Genomic DNA, 22,618 nt, shown 5'->3' on the forward strand with positions numbered 1-22,618 from the left:
CTTATCTGTCCCACCCGCAAACCTTGCTTTTTTATTCCTTACTTTTCCTATTATTCCAGCCATTATTACAAAATATGCCATGAAACCAAGGTAGGCCTATCTATACAGTGACAAAATTTACTCTTTATTTCGTAATCGCTAGCTTGTTTGCTTTACAACCTCTTCGTATGCACACTTATTACACTAGTTAATTTTCACTAAGGTTAAAAGAAGCTGATAAATACTATAAAGGCATCAGTTGCCTGCTTTGTTATACTTTAGATCACAAGATTGGCACAAGCTTCAGCACAAGTTTCACATTCATGGATTTCAAAGCCTCTCACAAAGTGACAAAACGTTCCCCAAATTTGTGCGTTGGATAGTGTGAGACTATGACAAAATGTGACATAAAACAAACTGAGCTTCAAAATTTAATTTGTACTTCTTCTCTAAAGATTGTAAATATACTGTGTATATGGAGTGACTATGAAACCCATCGCTGATGTATAAATAATGCTAGTATTGGGTCTCGTGTATGAGGTGATAAAGTGTTACGCACAATCTGTCTTGTGGTCTCTGGACCACTCCAAATAACATTCAGTTTGTAAACTATTTTCCAGATCCTTTTGTATATTTAGTAATATTGGTATTGAGCGCCTTACTAAATGGGTGACAGATGTGGTTGATATCCACTCTGCAACTAATCAATTCGAAGGGAGGTGAATTGTTTACGCTCTCTGAAAAGGTATATTGGCTAGATTCCCACCACTGAACTGATTGCAAAGAAAAAGCAGAGCAGCAAAACAATGGCATATAAGGGAAATTTTGTGACAGGGAGTATTACTCCATTCTTTAGATAATTAATTAGCGAATTTCACCGCACTTCTACTTCACTTCAGTTTGTTTTGTAGAATCATAGCACAAGTTAAAATCACACATTTTGAGAACGTCCGTTACCGTTCGAAGTGCATGTACGGGGACAGTTAAGGCTTTCACCTAAGTCACTGTCTGCCATGGATATGAAACAGGATCTATTTGTGACTTTTGTTTTAGAATGGGGTGTCACCCTGACTTCATAGTCGAGGCAAAGTGCCAAAATATGAGGTATTTTACGTTTAAATCTGACGTCACAAGTTGTGTAAACAAAGACCGTCGATCTTCAAAGCGCATTTGGTTAAACCCTTTAAAAGAAGCCAATTTAAAGCAAAAAAGCGCCATATATATGCATTTTGTTAATTTCAATTCCCATTAGATACTGCTACTTTGGTATAGTAAAAGCCGAGTTCCAAAATTTTGATGTACACCAGCATATGCGTTGTTTCTTGGAGTATAACTATTTCTGTTGTAAACATTTGTACGGAGTCACGTGATTTAACTGATGCCAAAGACATTTATACGTTTGTTGATATGAAGTAAAGGTCGCGCAAACTTCCAATCGAGCAAACTGGCCTGCGGTGAACTGAAAAGTGAAAACAACACTAGACCGATATTTGGTAAAAGTCGATCAGCGCAAACCCAGTGGAACATTTGATATTATTTTAAAATAGCCCAAATAATTAGCCCCCACAAAATGTCAGCCTTGTCTGTGTACGTGTTACCGTTCAAACTCGTTTATTTACAGTTCCTAAAACTTATATAGCTGATCGCATTATGACTTTTTCAAACTTTATAATTATTTTAACTTTAAATAATACAGATGTATAATATTTAATGAAAGGTAATAATTTGAGCAATTCTTGGTAAACCGTGATTAACGAAGTTGGGGGCTGAATGATCCAAAATGCCCCTCACTATTGCGATCGCTGTGAGTTCGTCAAGCTCATGATGGCTTCCTTTCCGGCCGGACGTGGGAAGGCCTGTCAGCAACATGCGGGTGGTCGTGGGTTTTCCCTGTGATCTGCCCGGTTTCCTCCCTCCATCATGCGGGCCGCTGTTGTATAAGTGGAATATCCTTGAGTACGGCGTAAAACATCAATCAAATAAATAAACTGACGAATTTGGATGTGAAGAAATGTTTACTTTTCTATCACTTCACATATAGTAAAATTAATGATGTAGTCATAAACGTCATCGTCGAAGCCACAAAGATTTATCGTATGATGGTAAACGGTCACCGTGCATTATCGCTTGTCTGCTCACCCCGACCCCGTCCCCCCACCCCCACCCCCACCCCTCCAATGTACTATATCTGCCTATATCTGTTATTTGAATTACCAACCAATATCTCAATGTACGTATCCGCTATCGCAGAACTTTCCCATTGCTGTAACCTATATTACTTTACTAATCTGTATTTATTACTCAACATAGATCAAAGGTAAGTGAAACTGTCTAGCCTAGGCCTCGTCTCCGCCATTGTAATCGCACTGTTTGGTAAGCACGAGTATGACACTATCGGCTAATAGAAGAGTTTCGAACACTTTTACTGCTTTAGGTGAAAAAGTCCTACTGTATTATGTGATGTGTCAAAAATCTTAGGCAACTATTGTGGGATTACATTTACTATAACATAAACGTCTGGAAAAAGTTTGGCAAAAAGTTATTTAGTGTAGACAAAATTGAAGAGCTCATCTTTTACGAACGTCAGAACTTTCTAAGGGAAAGGGGTGTCATTTTTGCCTCTGGAACATGGTGAGACAGGTCATTGTTAAAGTAATGTCTGCGAAGGTAGCCTAGCATTTTTCTTAAGTCACATGATACAGGAGGATTGTTTTCACCTTCAATGAAAAAAGAGTTGTAACTCCACAGTCCCCTGCCGATAGTTTGAGCGGCATGTCTATGTATCCTGTATGTAGATATTTTAGATGGCATTGTAATATTGTAGATGACATTGTAATATTTTGGATGGCATTGTTATATTTTGGATAGCTTATTGAAATTTTAGATGACATTGCAATATTTTGGAAGGCATTGTGTTATATTGTAGATGGCATTGTAACATTTTAGACGGCATTGTAATATTTTGGATGGTTTGTGAAATTTTAAATTACATTGCAATAATTTGGATGGCTTTGTAATATTTTAAATGGCTTTGTAATATTTAGATGGCATTGTATGATTTAATTAATTAAAAGTTATATGCACAACTGCTTCTGAAGCCTTATTGCACATTTCCTGGATCGTTGTTTTCTGTTGTTGCAGATCTAATCTCACGCTTAGATTCTCACTATGCAAATTAAAAGGAATGTCGTGAATGGCAAATATTAAACAGCTTGCCATATAATAGAGAAAGGACAAAATGCAAGGGTCTGCGATGTCGTGTCAAAGAAAAAAACTTATGTTTGGAAAGAGTAGACCACATCCAGGCTGGGGTATAATTTTCTTACATCCCGCCTCTGTTGCAGTTGATCGCCAATGCGGAGACTACTTCTGCGACTCGGATGCTCACTGTACCTTCAATGACCGCCTGCGTACTCCGATTTGCGAATGTAACCCAGGGTTTATCGGTAACGGCGAGATATGTGCGGCTGTGGGTAAGTAGTGCGTGCACAGTACACTGAGGGAAGTGAAGATTTGTTACATGATCATGGGGAAGTGTGTTTACATCTTTCATTGGTTTTCACGTCAGTTACTCAAGAATTTATCACTAATATGAAGGCGACGGGGTCAGGTTTATGGCTAAAGTTCACCGTAATGTGACTTCAAACACCAGCCGAAAGAGCGAGAGCTGGATTCAAACATTTCTCTTCAATGTTCAATGGGTTGACAGTGGCAATGAGCTTGTGCTTTTACCATCTTAGACATGGGAAAATTGTATTGAAATTCTGGACAATGTATCACAGTCTTTGAAAATGTGTGTCAAACGGCGAGGAGAATTATCAAGTGTAATGAAAGCTCATCTTTGGCAAAAAATCTTCAAGTAGTAAGATTTAAGTATTTAAGCTTTTGAGAGAAGTATATAATCTCAGCACGTCTTTGATCAGAGCTACTGTAACATTTGCTTATACAGGTTGCTTTAGCCCTTGCTCTGTTGACAGGGCATGTACAGGCATATCTAATATTGTGATTAGAAGTTGACCTTCATCAGTAGAAATTTGGCACAGTTGTATTGATCAGTACAAAGTACAGGCGTAGCTTATATCGTACCCTGACCGTCAGCATCCAGTAACAGGGGAATCAATGTTAAACAAAATGTTAGGGATGGTATCTCAAAACGTACTGCATTTATTGGGCTCATGGTTTGCACACGTGTAAACTACACTAATACGAGGAGGATATTCCATCATTGATGCACTGTGTGCATATTAAACAATGTAAATTACCATATTCCAGGCTTAGTGTAATGTGCATTAGGATACAAAGTTAAACAAAATGATAGAGATGGTATCTCAAATGGACACCAGGTGTTGACCTGAAGTTTTACATGAATATAAAGCACAATGAAACAAAGGTCAAATTATCAAATTTACGATTTCAATACTTTATGTATTGGGGTGAAGTTTTGCATTTGTGTGTCTCCTACAGGCGAGGTCTTTGGTAGCCTAGCTGCCAAGTCTAAGTTTATTTACTGGTTAATTTAGCCCCCGATCGATATTGGCAGAATCTAACATCGAACATCTAGGTTTGAATATTATTGGGATTAAGACATTTCTCGAAATCTCTTGTATCTGCCGAGTGTTTTCAACATCTTTTTTCAACATCTGATTATAGCAGAAAGAGTACTTTGTTAGTGTTGGTGGCATAAGCCTCTCTCGTTTGACCTTCAGAGTTTGGCTGTAACGAGGTGAACAACTGTGACTCTAACGCCGAATGTCAGTTGGACGAGGATGAACAACGCTACGTGTGCGTGTGCAACGACGGGTATAGTGGGGACGGCGTCACCTGTGAGGAGGCTGGAGACCGTAAGTATCCCAAGTGCTCGGTGATCTGGAAGCTATAGATGTAAGCATGAAGACCTTTAGCAGTTTTCCGACCAGACCAATAAGAAGCCAGTTTTACAATATAGAAGAGTAGGCCTACAACAAAAAGATAAAAACGACAATTCGAGCTAAGCTGGCAAATGCTAACGTACACTTATATCCTACCTAACTATATCATACCTCAGGAGTTACCTCAGCCTGCAGTCTGTTCCCCAGACTTGATCTGTTAGGGCACATGCAGTTTACACCACACAGAACTATAAATTGTACGAAAACAGATCCGTAAATTCAGCTCTCCTAATGTTTCCAACCTGTTATAATTGGTAAAGTGAATACAAAGAAATGCCAATTAGACTAAGGATAGTTTTCCGATGGATTGTGAAAGATAGGTTTCTCCAAAGACGTTAAGTAATTCTGCTTCCTTCCATTCATGGTAACCTGTCCGTGGTCGACTGTGTCCTACCTTTATCTCACAAGATTTTCTATTTAGTTTCATTTAGTAAAGCTTAAGCTTTAAGAATTACTGGACTTTGATAAGATGGTTTTAAAATGTTCCTAACTTTGAAACTGTAGATCTTTGCTGAGCGGTATGCTTTTGCTTCGGTAGCAAATCTCCAAAACAGTGTTAAATACTGTTAAGCATTTCCATTTCAGAGCATTTCAGATGGTTTTAAAATGTTCCTAACTTTGAAACTGTAGATCTTTGCTGAGTGGTATGCTTTTGCTTCGGTAACAAATCTCCAAAACAATGTTAAATACTGTTAAGCATTTCCATTTCAGAGCATTTCAGATGGTTTTAAAATGTTCCTAACTTTGAAACTGTAGATCTTTGCTGAGTGTATGCTTTTGCTTCGGTAACAAATCTCCAAAACAATGTTAAATACTGTTAAGCATTTCCGTCCTGATATATATATTGGTGTCTTGTAGCATTTAATGTCTGAATGACATCACTCATTACAGCACGCCCTCCGGATTACAGTAAGTTTAAGTGAAAACTCAGTTCATGTAAACCTTTCATTTACATTGTGTACAGATCGCCAATGCGCGGCCAAACATGGCATCTGCGCCTGACTATGTGCAGCCAAACATTGCTTCTGCGGTTGACTAATTACAAAATTGCCAACTGCTTTGCAATGCCACACATATTATGCCTGTATAGTACTTATGGCCTGGGAAGATTATGGAGTAAACGTCGGCGAAGTTTTTAAAATCTTTAATTGAGACTCTTCTAAAGCTTTGTGTTGACTTCGTTGGAATATCGACCTTAGTTACATATACAAGAATATCTCTAACGTCTTGGTAACTCCATCCGGCATAAAGGGATCAACCGCTTTTCAGGAGCTTCATGCTTGTGCTTTCAACGCTTTTTTATAACATTGTCGCGCCATAGAAACTGCAGAATATGTGTCATGTCTCACAGAACTGAAGTCAAGAGTTTAAAGAATTCCTGTTTTGTGTGAGTAGTTTACTAGGCTATGTGGGCAGTGTACACACGTTTGTACATCATGGTGTATTCCTAATTTACTTCCTATACGCTTTATTCAGGATTATTTTTATTCAAATCAATAACCAGAAGTCCTTATACTGTGTATCGGGAGCCCTTGATTTAATTACATGCTTATCAGTTTTGCCTGCTATGTAAAGGAAGGCACTGTTCACATATGGTTCAACTGACATGAAAGCAAAAGCATCAGTGAGGTATAATTGTAATACTGAACATAAAACTTTGTGATGGCGACCCTCGTTTTGGGGGCGCAGTATTATAGTATGTGTAGGTCTTTTCACACCATCCCGCTTTGGTACTTTCCTGCTTTTGGCTTGTCAGCCGCCGCCGCTTCCATGCACTTCCCCACCTTCTGTTCTTCCAGCTGACATAAACTGCCGGAACTGCGACCCGAATGCCCGCTGTGCCTATGACGTGAATCGGTTTGTGTTCCACTGTCAGTGTAAGGAGGGGTACACTGGGGATGGAAACACCTGCTCTGTGATAGGTAAGGTCTTCACGCCTCCCAGGTAAAGTCAATGTGTGACAGGTAACGTTTTATCCGGTTACGGGGCTTTTCCGCTCAACAGCATCGCGCATGTCTTGCTTTATGCTTATATCTGTTATATTAATTCAGATAAGAACATGACCTTATGTGCCGAGATATGCAAACTATTTTCACTGTCAACGACTGTTATATATTTGGTAATATATTGACGTTTCTCTGAGAAGTGAATTGAAATGGCAGTGTTTTAATACGAGTTTTAATGTTTTGTGTGAGTAAAATGGTTGATAGTTAGGTATAATGTACCGTGTTTAAAGGATGCATGAGAAGAAACTCCTAACGAACAGTCTGATTTTTAGGGAAATTAAGAAACTTACGTCAAAAGCAATGTTTTCGTTTTTTGAAGCATTTTTTTATATGTCTTAATAAACTTTCTGTTTTGTGTGTATTTGGTGTCATTGGTCGGAAATTTTCGGGAATGACGTCATTGATGAACTTACTGGGATCGTGGCACCTGCTTAACGGTCCATATTTGGGCTCATTTCATCATACAGACCTATCAGTTATTGTAGATTTAACAGAATATTTCAGAGGTGGCACGACTTATTTCGGTAGCCAAATGTTCTTAACTGCTTTTACAACAATGGCAGTTTTAGCACGGATATGTCATAAATTGTATAAATGGCGTTGTTTTTTTGTTTGTTTTTTTTCAGAAAACGGAAACCGAATCAGATTTTATAAACTTTTTAATCCCTAACGTATGAAAAGATGCATTTTATAAATTTTTCTCATGCATGTGAACTGTAATTTTAAAATCATTACTATTGACTTGATCTAGATGGCTTACCAACGGACATTTGTCGACGATGTGACAGAAATGCAGAATGTGTGTATGACCAATCACAGGATCGATACGGGTGTCGCTGCGTGGCTGGTTACCGTGGTGACGGTTACCGCTGCGACGCCATCGACTGTCGTCTGCTCAATGATTGTGATGGAAACGCGCGGTGTGAACCCGACCGAGAGACAAACTCCTACCAGTGCCGTTGCAACCCAGGATACCAAGGTACCTACATGAGCAAAAAAATGAAAAGCTTTAGTTCCTTAATCTTATTCTGCTTTATTACGGGCAATCCACGGTAAGATAAATTATTCATACCAAGGCTGTCAGATGAAATCGATATTATATGTAGGCCCAATGTGTTTGGTAGTTTTAATCAACACACTGTACGAAACACACCAACACAGAAAATGGTCAGAATAATCATTGGGATACTTTGATAATGATGACTTTATGGCTGTGATCAAAACAATCAAAGTATGTCCTGGTAGTTTTTAACTTACTCGCCAACCCAAATTAACATAATAGCTCATGTACCATATTTTGCAAATACGATTATGAGTAGTGTACAGAAGTACATTTACATGCTAAAGAACGTTACCTGCTAATCTTAACCTGTGTTTAACTTTGGTTTCTCAGGAGACGGTCGTACATGTGTAGCGGGAGGCTGTAACGTCCTAAATGACTGTGACCGTAATGCACGCTGTATAGAAGACCCCCGGGATCCCCGTCTTTACACCTGTGTCTGTAACCCCGGGTACGACGGAGACGGAAAAGTCTGCCTGCAAAGATGTAAGACGAGGGGCATTCTTTTTTGTGGAAGTTTTGTTTGGAAAACGCCCTGTTCGCTTTCTTGCAAGCATTTTTTGTTATGACATGGGCATTCAATTATTCTTCAACGAATATATAACTGAAAACATCAATAAAGACAAACTCACCCTTGTTATAACACTATTAACAACGCAACAAAACAGTGTCAATAGAAATTCCTCTTTCATTTGTATTTACAAGATATACGTGTACGTATGGGTATAGAAAGATGTGTTTTCTGGATAACAAATTGTGCCACTAGCCCTGTGATCATCTAAGGTCATAGTGTGTATATAAAACTGATTTTTGCTCTAAAGATCTTTGAACATGTGACACGTCGCCCATAGGCCAGGTATGCACAACAGCTGTGGTCTTGTGATTCAGCTTTGCTCTTGTTGTTGTTTCAGTGATACCATGTAACCAGGTCAATAATTGTGACCCCAACGCTGAATGTCTTTACGACCCGGATTCCCAAGGTTACCGCTGCGTCTGTAGACGTGGTTACCTTGGAGACGGACTGCGCTGTAGAAGGCGAGGTAAGTCAGTAAGAATCTATCACACAGTGAAATCCATAATGAAAAATTGGGTTGGTCTAAAACCGTGGAGTTGTACTCTTAACACAACAGTTCTTGATGGTCTCAAATAAAAGTTGCTAAGATCAAACTACCCATTGATTAACTATCAGTTTAGTAACTTTCTCGGTGGTAGTCAGTGCCTGATTTTATGTAATAGGCGAAGGACCTCATGGTGGCCTATTTCCTTTGTGAAACAATAGTTCAAGAAAACGTATTAATACTGATTTTTCTTTGCATATAACCCAAGTTGAAATCACATAACTTACCTGTGTCTGTTGTTGTTGAACTTATTGTTGTAGATTATGACTGTCGCTCAGAGCCCGGCCTGTGCTCCCCAAGTGCCACATGTGTGCAGAACCAGGATGTCTTCGTCTGCTTGTGTAACCAAGGTTACGAAGGAGATGGCAGGTCTTGCAGACGTATGTATTCCGTCAAAATTTTCAGAACGATCAACAAAATTCCATCATGTACCAATATGTTGGCCAGCATTATGGTGGGAGGAAACCGGGCAGAGCCCGGGGAATCCCACGACCATCCGCAGGTTGTTGGTAGACTTTCCCACTTACGGCCGGAGAGGAAGCCAGCAGGAGCTGAACTTGAACTCACGGCGACCGCAAGATGAGAATTGTGACTCAACATTCAGGTGTATATTGATCTATGTCTATTGCTGTTTCTTTCACCACTGAGTAAATCCTTGAGGAGGAAATTCTGTTAACACATAACGCATGCGCCACAGGAAATATTATGTGTAAATACTGAATGACAGTGTAGGATTTGTCTTCCAGCGTTAGACCAATCTGACGGGGACTTTCTGGTGTACGCTCAGGGCATGTCCATCATGAGGGTACCCTTTGACAGACAACAGGGACCAGGCCAACAGATTCTCTACATCCCAGGTATCCCATTAAAATGCTCACTGACGTTCGTCATTCTGGTGAAAACAAAGTGTTGAAAGCGGAGACGCTTTGATTGATGTAATAGCGAATGATTTAACAACATTCTGTATGAAGCTCGAGATAGAAGATCACCCAGACTCATGTTGCTTTTGATAGACTTCTAATTCGTTCGAAATTGTTTGAGGGAAATGAAAAAGATGACCAAATGCATTTTATATGCCTACTACTCCCACTTGCAGTTAATTGCCAAATTGTGGTAAATTTTGAAATGTCATGCCCATTCTTAATTTGTAATATTTTGGTCCATAGCATTTAATTTGATGAAACATGTTTGCTTGTACACAAATGCAAATCGATACATAAATTGATACTAGGGTGATTTTATTTTCTGTTCAGGTCAGACTGCCATAGCTGTGGACTTTGACTGCTACGAACGATTCATCTACTGGACGGATGTATCAGAAGGAACGATCAGTCGTGCGCGCACAGATGGAAGTGATGCGGAAGTTTTAGTGTCTGGTAAACAATTTGTCATGTCATTCAGAGCATAAATGAATTACTGTTCCATTCAGATTGCATCCCATATCATACATGACTTTGATTGGTGTTGTATAATTTATAGTGAATAAAATTGGATACACCTCAGCAGAATCCGCGGCCTACGGACACTCGCTGGAGAATTTCCAGGACTAAAACTCAAGATGGAACTTCATTCCAGCTGACCAAGCGCACCATGAAGATTACAGTAGTTTCTCAAACATCCTTCCGTATTAAATCTAGATGGAGATTGAATAAGTCTTCGGGTTAAAACCTAAAACCTTGGGGCGTAGATTTCCCTGGTCGAATGCAAGTTGCATTCAGTTCATATTAATATTTATCGGTATGTTAATATAAAATTATCTTCCCAATAAAGGCTTTGTACATGTAGACCTGAGCTACCTGGGATTAACAACTCCCTTGTTCTCTCCCCAGACGGTCTGAGCTCCCCCGAGGGTGTAGCAGTAGATTGGCTTAGCAGGAACTTGTACTGGACGGATTCGGGTGTGGACAGGATCGAGGTGGCCCGACTGGACGGCACCTACAGACGGACACTGTTTGATCAAGGCCTGGTGAATCCACGCTCCATCGTCCTTAACCCATCGCGAGGGTATGTATCTATGGGTATCAAATAGAAGATGAGATACAGACTTGCAAAGTTTTATTTATACATATAATCCTGTATTCCATCATTTGGGTCAGTTTCAAGAAGTCCAAAAAGCATTTCATGAATATCCTATATCACAAAGAATGGCGAGGCTCTGTTTAATCACTCTTCAATCACAATTCTTTCAAGGTCACGATGCATGTTGAACATATTTACAGTCATTTAAAATTTGATCATGTCTGTAACATGACTTAATGGAATAGTATCCTGGTCATGTATACTTTTTATGGACTAAGCTGCCTCTTCTAAAATTCTGTTAAATTTGCATTTTGAATGATTTCAATAGTTACAGGTAGCGCTGCATATTTTAATGAGCCATACGTTTTACACTTACTTTAGAATGCGGTTGTAGCAAATCTCAACCTTTCTTGCTTTTTTTGTTTTCAGAGTCTTCTACTGGAGTGACTGGAACCGTGCCGATCCTAAAATCGAAAGAGCTAACATGGACGGCAGCGAGAGAGAAATCTTTGTCCAGTCTGACATCAGTCTACCAAATGCTTTAACTCTGGACACGAGAGCTCAGCAGCTCTGCTGGGGAGATGCAGGTTAGTGGTATGATGTAAACTTGTTCTTGCGCTGTTGGCATTAAGTACGCATGTACGTGCTCGCGATTTTGGAACCAACCAAGAATGACACTACAGTTGCTCCTTGTGGTCATAAGTATATACAGTGACATAGACGTGTAAAAGAAAGGCTGCCGCCGATAATCTACTATGTTGCTTGGTTATACCCAGACGTTGCTCTGTACAGTACGCACACTTGTAATTTGTATTTATTGTTGATTGTTCAGGTACACAGAGGATTGAGTGTATACGGACAGACGGTGTTGGACGGCGGGTTATTTACGGTTTGGCACAGTACCCCTTCTCACTGACTTTCTCTGGAAACAATTACTACTGGACAGACTGGGAAATGTAAGATGATTAAATGTTGCCAAAAGCTATCCCAGAGTTGTCCCAAACTGATTTCATATCTCGATTCCTTTTCTCAGTTCTTACAGAAAACAATCGGCAGAACTTTTGATTGGGAAAGAATGCGATTTGCGTTTTTAGGTGAAGTGAATAAAAAAAAGGTGGGGCGATATTGAAGATACAAACATATAAGATGACGTTGTCCTTTCTCGCTTAATCATTGTTGTGGTTAAGAAAGTGTCAGTCTGACATCATGGCGACTTTTGCCAACTGCCTACATTTCGCTACACTCATGGGCTGATTTGTATTACAGGACAAGCATTCCGAATATTAACCGCAATGGAGGACAACTGAACGACGCTCTGTCCTTACCGATTGGTGGCAACGGCAGGTTGTATGGTATCGTAACTGCCAAAGAGCAATGTGAAAGAGGTGGGTACGCCATACTGGTGATGGGAAAAATGGGGAAACTTGGAGAATGGGGAACATAACTGGCCTAAACAAAGTTGATCCAAGTGGTGTGCTCTTTTGCTTGTCGTAATTTCACAGCATAATTGTGCATGTAAAGCGAACAAGTAGCTCACAAGAACTACAGAATAACAGCAGATAATGTTTTTTCACACATCTAAGATCTGACAATAGGCAGGGAAGGGTCCCCCATAGCATTTCGTCATTAAACTCACTGGTTTGGTCATAAACTGTACGCAAGAGTATATTATAGTTGTACTTTCTAATATCCTATGGTAATAGCCCATAGAATTCTACTCCACCATCTTTTCGCCAAATAAATAGTCCATGTAAATTTAGGAGGAAAACACTGAATCCTTACTTTTAAATCCAGTTGCACGATATCACAGCTGATGGATCTATTCAAACGTGAAGAGAGTGAATCCAATAATTTCTTTATTTATTTGATTGGTGTTCTATGCGGTGCTCAAGAATATTTCACGTATACGACAGCGGCTAGCATTATGGTGGGAGGAAACCGGGTAGAGTCCGGGGGAAACCCGAGACTGGCAATGTCGTAGAACCTTCTGCTGGCAGATTTTCCCCTCTTACGACCGGAGAGGAAACCAGCATGAACTGGATTTGAACTCACAGAGATGGCATTGATGAAAGACTCCTGGGTCATTGCGCCATGCTGGCGTATTAACCCCCTCGGCCACAGAGGCTCCCTAATTGAATCCAGTGAAACTGCACGAGTAATTTTCCTGTTGTGTTAAGGTTCTACGACATTAAAGTATTTTTTGAGAATTTGTGGGTTAGAAATAAAATGAAATAAAACGGTGCAAAGGTAACAAATGATATTTATTTCAACGTAAAATATGCTAACCTCAAAAACATCAAGACATACCCGATGAAATTAGGTTATTAGTACCAATAATGTCTTATTCTTTTCTTTCAGTTAATAACGCCTGTGGTTTAAACAATGGCGGCTGTAGATTTTTATGTCTCCCAACTCCCGGTGGAGGAAGGACTTGCGCATGCCCAGACGACATCGATCCTCGGCAGTGTGACGAAATCGGATTACTCAGGAAGAAGAAATAACAAATTACATTCTAGTTAGAAAAACACTTTTGCATAATTTAGTTCAGACACTTTCTGATAACGAAAGATATTTTGGTCGCATTTCGCACTAATGTATAGATACAGAAATCTGATATTGGGGTCGATGAAGCATTCTAATGCTGGGTTAAAATGTCGTTATATAAGGGTATTTCCTTCAGCAGACGTGTACATATATACAACAACCGTATTATTCATTGTTTCGAAAATTTTATGTCATCTTTTCCCGTTATGATATTTTCGTAATTTCTGGTTTATTGCGTATCAGAACGGTAAGAATATAAAATCATTATCTATATAGTGCTGTGGACATCATATTGCCGCCAGCATAATGTGGCCTTAATTAAGTATTCATGTCTTTCTCACTCATAATACGACATTGTTCTGACAAAAGTCCGTGTAATTTTTGTCATGCTCTAGTCAGACACAATACTCATGAAATCCAGGCTCACTGACTTGCCAAAATTTAAGCTTTTCTTCAGTAATTGGGTTACAGCCCACAAGTGCCATGTCAGTTTTGTTTGAAAAGATTATGTTCTTCTCATCATGTTCTAATTCAATCAAGTATCTACCGCAGTATTTGTGTTCAAGCATAAATTAGTGTTTTATGTGAGATTTTATGTAAAATGATGCGAAGTGTTTGTATTAGTTTTGAGCATTTCATAATGCTTCAGTGGTTATGTCACTTATAAATTCGTGCCAAATAATTCTGTACATATTATTTTTAGTGTTAATATGTGCTTACCTCAGAGCTAATGATGTTTACCGCCAACAACTGCCTAACTACACAATAATGGTTTACGTATCGCTTCTCTGTTCCTGGGGCGTGTTAGAATAAGGGTAATCTCCTGTCTTCTGTGAGAATGGAAGCACCGATTGACGTTTTCGGAAACTGATACCTGGGTTCCAAAGACCGTTTGACGTTTTCGATTCTGGATTCACGACCGATTACTAGTGGTAAATTTCTTGAACCAGGCATGTTTTAACAAACCTAACTTTTAGTACAAAGTACATGAACGAATGAGTTTTGAGAATATTGAATAGAAGGCGAATTACCCATGTATGGTGAATAACTAAGACCTATATATTACGTCACAGACTTTCGTTGGGTTTTCTGTGGCACGATTAAATCTGTGTCTGATTTTTCTTGTGCATTTATCTGGTTATTAGAAGAGTTATACAAATCGGACTAATGTTACACAAAGCAATGGCAGAACTGATTGTAATTACCATGACCACCAATGTTATACATATATGTAGCTATGGAAGTTACAGTTAACTTAACCAATAAGAGCTTTGCGAAACAACGCTTATATTGGCCCAACCCCCGCGTTTGACACTTCGTGCGTTAGCTAAAGTGTGATTCATTATTCCATCTTTGACTGTGCACATTGTTAAAGGTATAGGTGAAAAGGTAACTTGCTAGTAAAGAGCAGTGTATTTTGTCGCTGATGTTATACTCTAGTCTCAAACTACCGCCTTTTCCTCCAAAATTGCCATTACTCGTGACACACTGTGTGAATATATTAATGCACTTACATTGGGTTAATTAGGGATAATTAAAACATCAAAGGGATATGTTATTGCAGCTTATTTCCATCACTTTGTCATTTCATTGTACAGTTAAAACATACAAAATAAAACGTCTAATGACTGACCGAGTATGAAACTTTGACTTTTGTGAAGTGTGCACCAACATCTTATCCCTCTCAAGACAATATGATCTCGAGATATAACAGGTCCCCAATATCACCAAGCTGTCTCGTCTAATAATATATCATAACTCTAAAACACTTTATCGCGCTAAAATTGCGACTCACCTGCAAAATTTTTATTTCAGTACGAAAGCTTGCGTTTAAGTTCAAATCTATGTTCAGCAATTGTACCAGAAGTTAAGATTTTTACAGCGTAATGGAGTGTGTTTCCCACAACGCCAAAGAAAATCAATGGGGAACACGTGGCGTCCATAGTAGACTGGCAATGTTTCCGCAGTGCCACGGATTATCAACATGGAACACGTGGCATCCACGTGGCGTCTCCCACAACGAAGTGAATTATCAGTGGGGTACACGTGGTTTCCAATGTAGACGGACAATGTTTCCCACAGTGCCACGAAGTATCCGTGGAGAAAAAGTGGCGTCCTTTGCACAACGAAATGAATTATCAGTGGAGAAAACTTGGCATCTGCTGTATACGGACAATGTTCCCACCAGCGCCACGGAGTATCATCGGGGAACACGTGGCGTCCTTCGAACACGAACAGTGTTTCACACAGCGAAATGAATTATCAGTGGGGAACACGTGGCGTCTGCTTAAGACAGGCAGTGTTACCCACACCAACATGAATCATGAGTGGTTAACACGTGGCGTCCACTCTAAACAGGCAATGTTTCCACAGCGCCACGAAGAATCAGTGGGCAACACGTGGTCTCCGTCGTAGACGACAGTGTCAGCCAGTGATGGTCGTGGGTTTCCCACGGGCTCTGGCCGGTTTCCTCCCACCATAATGCTGGCCCCCGTCGCACAAGTGAGGTATTCTTGAATACGGCGTAGAACACCAATCAAAATATATATATATATATATATATATATATATATATATATATATATATATATATATATATATATATAAATACAGAGGGAAATGGCTGACGTCCACTGTATACGGGCAATATTTCTCACACCGCCACCGGTTTTTGGCGAGAAACGAGTGGCGTCCACTGTAAGGTCTTATAAAGTAAGCATAGAATTGTTGACATCAAGGAAACTATCTGAATGTAAAATGAACTATTTTCCACATTTATTCTGTCCTTTGTGGTGGGTGATATTTGTATTAAAAGTGTATCTAACTCCTTAATTATTCTAGCGGTTTGGTTCTTCTTATGTTGGTGAGACTTGTCGTCATGCAAGCTTGTCGGATTTCGTGTACAAGTACTGTGATATTGGTTTACTTGAGAAGAAATAGGCCCATTTCATCCCGCACAGCAGTCTAGGGGTAAATAATTTAAAGTATTATGGAGTAAAGCTCACTAGAACGGGTCATCAAGTCGCGTTTTTGGCATATAAGGGTTTGCGAGGACGTACTACGTAAGAAATAAAGAGATATAAAGGACAAGCTCCATTCACTTATTGACAATAAATTTCTAAAACCACAGACTATAGTGAAAGGCTTATGAATTGACAAGTCTTTATTAAGTATCTAACATCTGCGCTGAGGTATGTAGCGAAATATATTTCAGGGACTCAACTGAATAATCCGATTTCTTTCGTTATACACTAGATGTCTCTTTTACTGTCGTAAAGTTATCCTTGGTTAAAGGCTTTTTTACTGATCCCAAAAACTGTCGTTGAAATCGACTGGACTGATGGAGGGTTGCCTGTCCAACCAGGTACGGTTTCGAGCTGTCACAAGTTGCTCTCGACTCGAGCCGCCAAGGGCGGGACTATTCTGTCTTGCTGGTTCCTTTGGTGGCCACTCACGCTTGAAGATCTGATCTGCGTTAATAAAAACAACTACAACCTTTATCATCCTTAAAGGACAAAGTAGCACCTGGTTAAAACATATTTCAGTCGAAACCACGATAGTTAAGTTTTCTAAAAAGTATGATACTTATTATTTTAATGAGATTTCACCAAATAACGCACAATAAAATGACAATACAGCACAAATGGCTGGTGTGAATGGAGGCAGCCATATGATAACACATAACTACTGCATAAGATATCATTTTGAGATCGTTTACGATTTATTTACGTGTAGCCGAAGGGCCATTTCACACAGTGCTGTGGGACAGGTCTGTATCATTCATGGACCACCACGGACGTAAAATCAGCTGATTTACAAGCCGTGTAATATTTAACGACGGTATCACAAATTATGTCAGACAGCAGCATACCGTCTCGGCCCAAACTGCATTCATCTCTCCAGTAGACCTTAGGCGCACTTAGACACGCTGTTCAAATTATACAAATGCATTTTTTGTCGTTCATGTTAGCGTTTAGTCAGCAGTTTCTAAATAACAAATATCAGTCAGTGAAAAATTCATCAAGGATGCCGAATGTTTATGGGAATGAGAAGATGGCATCTCGGCGGACAATGCTTAAAATTAGTTAAATCTTTTGATATCATTTTTATGTTCTGAATTTCTTTGAACTGATGATTTTAAATTTTGCCCTTTGTCTTTCTCGCATACAAGAGATATTTTCTGGTTTCTTTATAAAATACAGTAAAACTACTGAAACGCCGTGTTTACGTCGAGGTGCTCTCTCTGACGTCCGCGATAGCGAGGTCTGCACTGGTCTCATCTTAGAAGCCACAATACAAAATTGAAGAATAAAATCCAGCAACACTCCACTGCCATGACAGCCTCAGTGGTGCCTAGATTTTTTTCTATTTGTGTCCGAACTGAGCATGAATCAAGTTGTAAAAAATCCTATTGTAATTTTGAAAACATTTCACAGAGGTCAGGATTACCGGTACCAGAACAACCTCTCCAGACGCTACGACCTGAACCAGGAATACTTCAGTCGTGCATAAGCAGGTTACTCTTAAACTGTATAAATGATATAGTAGACCTCCTGTAGGAACAGTTCAAGCAGTGGAAGAAATATCCTTCCGGTATGTCCAATTTCCGAGAAAGCTATTTATCACTTGGTCCTTCATCGCCGAAGTCAACAACTTTAATCTGCCATAGGCTACTGTTTATTATACGGGAAGTACCTTCGATGATAGAGAGCTAGAGCAAACCTGGACGTCACCTGGCTGTCGATAATGGAGACGCGCTGAAGCTGTGACTAAACGAAGATTCACTAAACTTTTACTGGGTTTAAAAATGTAAGAAAAATATCTAATGCCGGTTTAAGATACTTTTGAAAGGTAATCTTTCAGTGGACCATAAACATTAGTCAGGTGCTGTCTTTCACTTTAATGACATGTAGTTGCTACTCTAGCCCCTGAATGAAGATGAAATTATGATGGCTACCATATTTCTTCTCTTATGAAAGCCTATATTTGTTAGCCTCGGTCTATGTTAACTCAAATGCCATTTCGAAGTCACTACACACTAGGTCACAGTATGAGCTGACAACAGCCCAACGATACCTTTCAGAGCAATTGATTTATTCTACCTTATCTTTCTTCGCTCGACTCAACATCTACAAGACATTAGACAACACTGCGAGAGCTAGATTAGAACACACGATCTCATTAGGTTCGATAGTCGCAGTGAGCCAGCGCTTTAACAATCTTCGCCAGATGGACTCCGCCCCAGCCCACCCCACACCCTCACCCTCCCACTCAACTCACACACTCATACACATAAGTAATCGCGCAAGGTGTCCGTTTTCCCGGTTCAGTAGATACATTCGTCCCTACAGCTGGTTTGAACTATTAAGTAGCTTGTTATATGCGAACTGGTGCAAAACATGTTCCAGTCTTACCTTTTGAATTGACTCGGCTCTCTTTAAACAGAGTCGACATCAGAACCGCATCATCCTTATCGGTTGTTTTGGTTTCGGTAGAGGGACTTTGCTCAAGGACATTCCTGGAACTGCTCTTGTCGTCCTTCAACAAGGTTTGATGACTGCTGTCCTTTTCCCCCATGTTATTATTTCTGCAGGCGTTAGGTCCGGTGTTCTGTTTGGTGAAGAGACTCTCATCTTTGAAAAGCGACCTCTGTTCGTCTGACTCAAGGCTAGTGACGGTGCTGTTTTCGGAAACGGCTGTCCGTGGATTTAAGCCTGCCACTGGGGTACAGTTTCTCTTTCTCATAGATTCATGGCAATGTCCGTCCTGTTCTGCTTTCCCACTGGTCCGTTTGAAAAAGGCGCGGTTTCAGAGAAGCACTCGTCCCAATAGGCGTCACTGTCACTCTGATCTTCGTCCCACCAAAATGGCCGCTCTTTCTTTTTCTTCTGCTGCTGATATTTCATCTTGGCCATGTTGTTTTCGCTGGAGCTTGACACACTGACAGTCTGGCTAGAAACTTGTTCAAATCCATTAGATGCTTTGGTGGAGGTCAGAGAGTTCTTAGCTGCTACACACCAGTCATAAATACGACTCTTCCCCGAAAACTTGTCATCTGATGGCGGCTGGGTTGGCTTCTCCTTGCTCTCAGCGTTACACCGACTCGTACCTTTCTTCAGGAACCGGTCGCTAGGCTGTCGTTTTGTGGTCGACTGTTTATCTCGGTGGACCGCAGCTGGCTGTTTTTCGGCACACGATGGCTCATAAGACAGAGAGCTGATAAGTAGGTCCCATTCCTCATTGTTCCCGGTTAGGTCATGCTGGTCACCTTCATCTTTATCATCTGTGAAGCGAAAACATGGACTGATATATATATATATATATATATATATATATATATATATATATATATATATATAGCAACATTCAAGCAAACTGAATGATGTATTCTGTATTACAGAAAGATGCTTAGCAAATTCTAGGAAGGATGAAAAGTAAATAGGACTTGCTGGAGCACGTAACAGCAGATTTGTATAAAAAGCAGATAAGTTAATCAATTTGTAAAATAATAAATGTGCTTCCGCGTTATTTGCCATCTGCGATAATACGTCATATTCATGAGGATATATTACTTCTGGCTGTTTACATTTCAAAGCTCGATTAACCATCACGACTGAATGAACGGTTTCAAATAAAGATTTCAGTTTAACCGAATTCAATCAACGACTGAAAACATTCTCATTCAGCTTAGGGCTATGTTGTGTGTCTTGTCGGTAACACGCAGTAGACGTGTTAGTCTTACTGTGTAGCGGGATGACCTGAGACCCTGACATCGTGATGGGGACCTCGTGGAAATGACGTGCCCTCCTCTGGGTGGCCGTCTCCGCGATAAACGAGTCTAGAATATGAGACTCGCGTTGACGTTCCGACTGTATCTGACGCTGTTTTCTCACGCATAATTTACACGAGAAATCATTTTTCTGCAGACTTGTTACATACTTGCGGCATGTTTGGCAATAAAAATGGCGCATACAAGTCAAGGGAGAGAGCTTGAGGTTACTGAATTGACAGAAGTCACAGCGGCCCGTTAGACCACAGTCCATGCTGTCAGGCATGCTAATCAGCTCTGACGTCGCTGTAAACAATCCATGTAACCACGAGTGACGTTGATTTCAACGGCGACATTCCCCTCTTTATGACGTCAAATCCTTGTGACGTACCATAACGTTCAAATTGATATGACGTCATGTGGATTATTTAAGGGTTTAGCACCGCCGTAAAGGTGTTTGTTGTGTAACCAATACCGCTGAACCTTGTTTCGTGCCGAGTCAAATCCCGAGAATACGGATTTGATACCGCTACACAACAAACACCAAGACGAAGGTGTTAAAGTCTATTCTACCCCCCTCCCCACCCCCACCCCACCCCAAAAATGAAGAAAAAACAGTATATTTAATAATGCCGTTCACTTTTCCCCTCTCGCAAAGGTTATGCATTTAGACCAATCAACGATCAGCTAAGGCCATCGCGATTGACCTAGATACGTTAAAACTGTGTGACGTCGTGTCTTATTGTTGTGTGACGCAGGAACGTAAAAGTTTACTGCACATGTATTATGACGTCATACACTGATCTCAGACTGGAACGTCATAAAACAAATGTTTTTTTTTTTCACGTCATGGGGTCTGGGTGTGAAACATCAAAAATGTAAAAATAAAAGCGATATCTATAAACTGTGCGAAATAATTAACACTTTTATCACTGTACGAAATTTCTATAGGTCGTTATTATATAAACCATGAATGCAAATCTAACAAACAAACTCAAATTCTTTTATTTGTATAAATAAACAGCATGGAATGATCTCATTTGGTGAGGTAAATGTACCGGCCAGCCGGTATGTTACATACTCGATGTTGTTTGAAGGTCAGCTCTATTTAATATGCAACTAACAACGGCGTAGAATTCTGTATTGATGCATGTAAAACGTCCTTTTCTCAGATCATTATGACGTCTCACTAGAGACAACACGATGTTACGGCAGAAACTGACACTTTCAGACATTGTAGGCCTAGTCTTTGCGATCAAGTTTTGACGCAACAGTTAATGGTAATTAGGCCCACTGAGGTTGCCAAAGTGCAAACACGAAAGTAATCAGTCGGCTTCTTTACTAAACAAGCTATTCAAAATTTGTATGTATATCTGTCTATTTATCTGTGTTTTGCAATTATTTTTCGTTTTAGATTTATTTATTCATTGGGCACCATGTTGCTGGAAGGCTGGTAGTCTTATAATGTAGCAAGACGTTTCAGACATAAACTACACATATACAGTATATTAACAGGATTCGCAGTATATTCTGATTTACGTCCGGGATCAGCCTTGGAATCAAACGGTCCTCAGTAAAATTTATTGGTCGTCCCTGGGATGTTTTACATACAATATTGGCTAAACAAATGAAAGTGGCCAAAGAGTCAAGGAAAGAGGACTTTAACCAGGTCGTAAATTAACTGACTCTCCCACCTTACAGAAACTCCCACCACACTCCACACCGTCCACTAATATACATTCAACTGTTTGTATCCCTGGAAACAACACTATAAATATAGGTCAGCACAAAGCACATCGCCCGCCGATCTAGACCGCAACTTCGTGGAGATTAAATACAGCAGTGGATCAAACAGAGACATTGCAGGTGTTGTGTGAATTTGACGTATTGGCCACGGTCCAAGTATTAACAGTGTACTCGCTGACACACTGTGTTCCCACATTAGCGACATCTAAAATAGATTATGTGAAAATTTTCCCTAAATTAAAACTGAAATCAATGATTCACAAATTCTGCCATTTTATCTCCTATCGTATGGCCATTGTACACACGAAGACTTTACCATTTTCACCTTTTCTTCCACTGTCACATCTTCTACCGTTTTAGTAGCTATTTCTAGATCTGTAACTCCTCGTACCATTTAACTCGGTATTTCTACCACTGTTACCACTATTTCTTATACCATTTTACTCTTT

General features: G+C 39.9%; 2 protein-coding genes across 5 annotated transcripts in view; one reads left to right on the plus strand and one right to left on the minus strand.

Annotated features, from left to right (window-relative positions):
• The window catches only part of LOC135466174 (nidogen-2-like), a 32,864-nt gene extending 18,044 nt beyond the window's left edge, over positions 1–14,820 (plus strand). For 2 of the 4 annotated variants that reach the window (XM_064743551.1, XM_064743554.1), the window contains 14 exons: positions 3,324–3,452; positions 4,686–4,820; positions 6,707–6,829; positions 7,665–7,892; positions 8,307–8,459; positions 8,885–9,013; positions 9,352–9,471; positions 9,838–9,948; positions 10,345–10,467; positions 10,921–11,095; positions 11,540–11,697; positions 11,943–12,066; positions 12,377–12,495; positions 13,469–14,820. In XM_064743551.1, the coding sequence (XP_064599621.1) occupies positions 3,324–3,452; positions 4,686–4,820; positions 6,707–6,829; positions 7,665–7,892; positions 8,307–8,459; positions 8,885–9,013; positions 9,352–9,471; positions 9,838–9,948; positions 10,345–10,467; positions 10,921–11,095; positions 11,540–11,697; positions 11,943–12,066; positions 12,377–12,495; positions 13,469–13,611 (1,970 nt within the window). In that variant the 3' untranslated portion in view covers positions 13,612–14,820. Of the gene's footprint in view, positions 1–3,323; positions 3,453–4,685; positions 4,821–5,798; positions 5,817–6,706; positions 6,830–7,664; positions 7,893–8,306; positions 8,460–8,884; positions 9,014–9,351; positions 9,472–9,837; positions 9,949–10,344; positions 10,468–10,920; positions 11,096–11,539; positions 11,698–11,942; positions 12,067–12,376; positions 12,496–13,468 lie in introns of all 4 variants that reach the window. The other 2 variants (XM_064743552.1, XM_064743553.1) reach the window with 2 other exon arrangements.
• A 2,097-nt stretch (positions 14,821–16,917) lies between these two features.
• Positions 16,918–19,729, minus strand: LOC135469393 (uncharacterized). The gene is made up of 2 exons (XM_064748030.1): positions 19,069–19,729; positions 16,918–17,124 (listed from the first exon to the last, which is right to left on the minus strand). The coding sequence occupies exons 1-2, from the start codon at positions 19,397–19,399 to the stop codon at positions 16,955–16,957; spliced, it is 501 nt and encodes a 166-aa protein (XP_064604100.1). The 5' UTR covers positions 19,400–19,729; the 3' UTR covers positions 16,918–16,954.
• Positions 19,730–22,618: the final 2,889 nt, after the last annotated feature.

This window comes from Liolophura sinensis, chromosome 6 (assembly GCF_032854445.1).
Source record: "Liolophura sinensis isolate JHLJ2023 chromosome 6, CUHK_Ljap_v2, whole genome shotgun sequence".
NCBI classification, from domain to species: domain Eukaryota; kingdom Metazoa; phylum Mollusca; class Polyplacophora; order Chitonida; family Chitonidae; genus Liolophura; species Liolophura sinensis.